Below are 1,102 nucleotides of genomic sequence, written 5' to 3' on the forward strand. Positions count from 1 at the left end.
TCTCAGACACACTGTTCTGCAGACATGGTGTGCATGTAACCTGGCAAATACTAGTAACTGTTAATGGAGGTTAAACTTTTAAAAGAAGATAAAGGCAAGAAATCCCACAGAACAGTCTACCTTTCTTTCTCCTCCTGCCGTCTCCTATCCTCCTGTGCCCAGTTCTGTGATGGCCTCTCCATTTCCAGGGTAGACCATCTTTCACCTTGTCTTATCTCTGTGGCAGTTATATTAAACACACATCATTAACACCCCATTTCATTTAGAGACTGTGACTGGCAATTGGCCACTGAATAACCAAAGATTTGACAGATTGCTCAACAAATTTCAGAGATAAAGAATGGATCTTTGTACATTTTGTGTGGTTGTTTGTCTTTTAAATAGTATTCATGTGGGGATTGTGCATCATACTCATAGTACAAATATCATGAAATTAAGGGTCACACAAAGCCAATTTTGGTCAATGGTAATGCGCTTGCCTGATCAGCACTTTCACTGACTTGTGGACTTGTCCATCGCTGCTTGGATCTATGTTACCATTGTCTATACCTGGTAGTGTCCTGTCTCCTGGGTGATGGTACAGGTCTGCTGTCCTGTGGTCCCTGTGCTGGGAGCGGCTGTGGGGAGGGGATGTCTGTCTCTGTTCAACAGGACTAGGTAAGGTAAGGTAAGGTACCTGGTACAGTGTCCTGTCTCCTGGGTGATGGTACAGGTCTGCTGTCCTGTGGTCCCTGTGCTGGGAGCGGCTGTGGGGAGGGGATGTCTGTCTCTGTTCAACAGGACTAGGTAAGGTAAGGTAAGGTACCTGGTACAGTGTCCTGTCTCCTGGGTGATGGTACCGGTCTGTCCTGTGATGCCTGTGGTGGAAGTGGCTGTGGGGAGGGGATGTCTGTCTCTGGCTCCATAACACCACGTTCAGCACCAAGGACAGTGGACTCATGTAGAGGAGGGGAGGCAGATCGCTCAGAATCTAAAAAGAAAAACAACTCAAACTGTTTTACAAATAAACTATCATGTAAACCAAGAACTGTCTCATTCAACTATAGTTAATTGATCATGCAATTTAGCAAATGTGTGTCCATCGATCACTACGTACGAATGT

General features: G+C 45.5%; 1 protein-coding gene across 1 annotated transcript in view; it reads right to left on the bottom strand.

The window, feature by feature from the left end:
- Nucleotides 1-100: 100 nt before the first annotated feature.
- LOC118420171 (oral-facial-digital syndrome 1 protein homolog) overlaps nucleotides 101-1,102 on the bottom strand; it is an 8,380-nt gene continuing 7,378 nt past the window's right edge. The window contains exons 9-11 of the mRNA XM_035826883.1: nucleotides 870-970; nucleotides 677-743; nucleotides 101-217 (exon numbers count right to left, since the gene is read on the bottom strand). Coding sequence (XP_035682776.1) covers nucleotides 117-217; nucleotides 677-743; nucleotides 870-970 — 269 coding nt within the window. The 3' untranslated portion in view covers nucleotides 101-116. The remainder of the gene's footprint in view (nucleotides 218-676; nucleotides 744-869; nucleotides 971-1,102) is intronic.

The sequence above is a fragment of the Branchiostoma floridae genome, chromosome 7 (genome assembly GCF_000003815.2).
Source record: "Branchiostoma floridae strain S238N-H82 chromosome 7, Bfl_VNyyK, whole genome shotgun sequence".
Taxonomy (NCBI): domain Eukaryota; kingdom Metazoa; phylum Chordata; class Leptocardii; order Amphioxiformes; family Branchiostomatidae; genus Branchiostoma; species Branchiostoma floridae.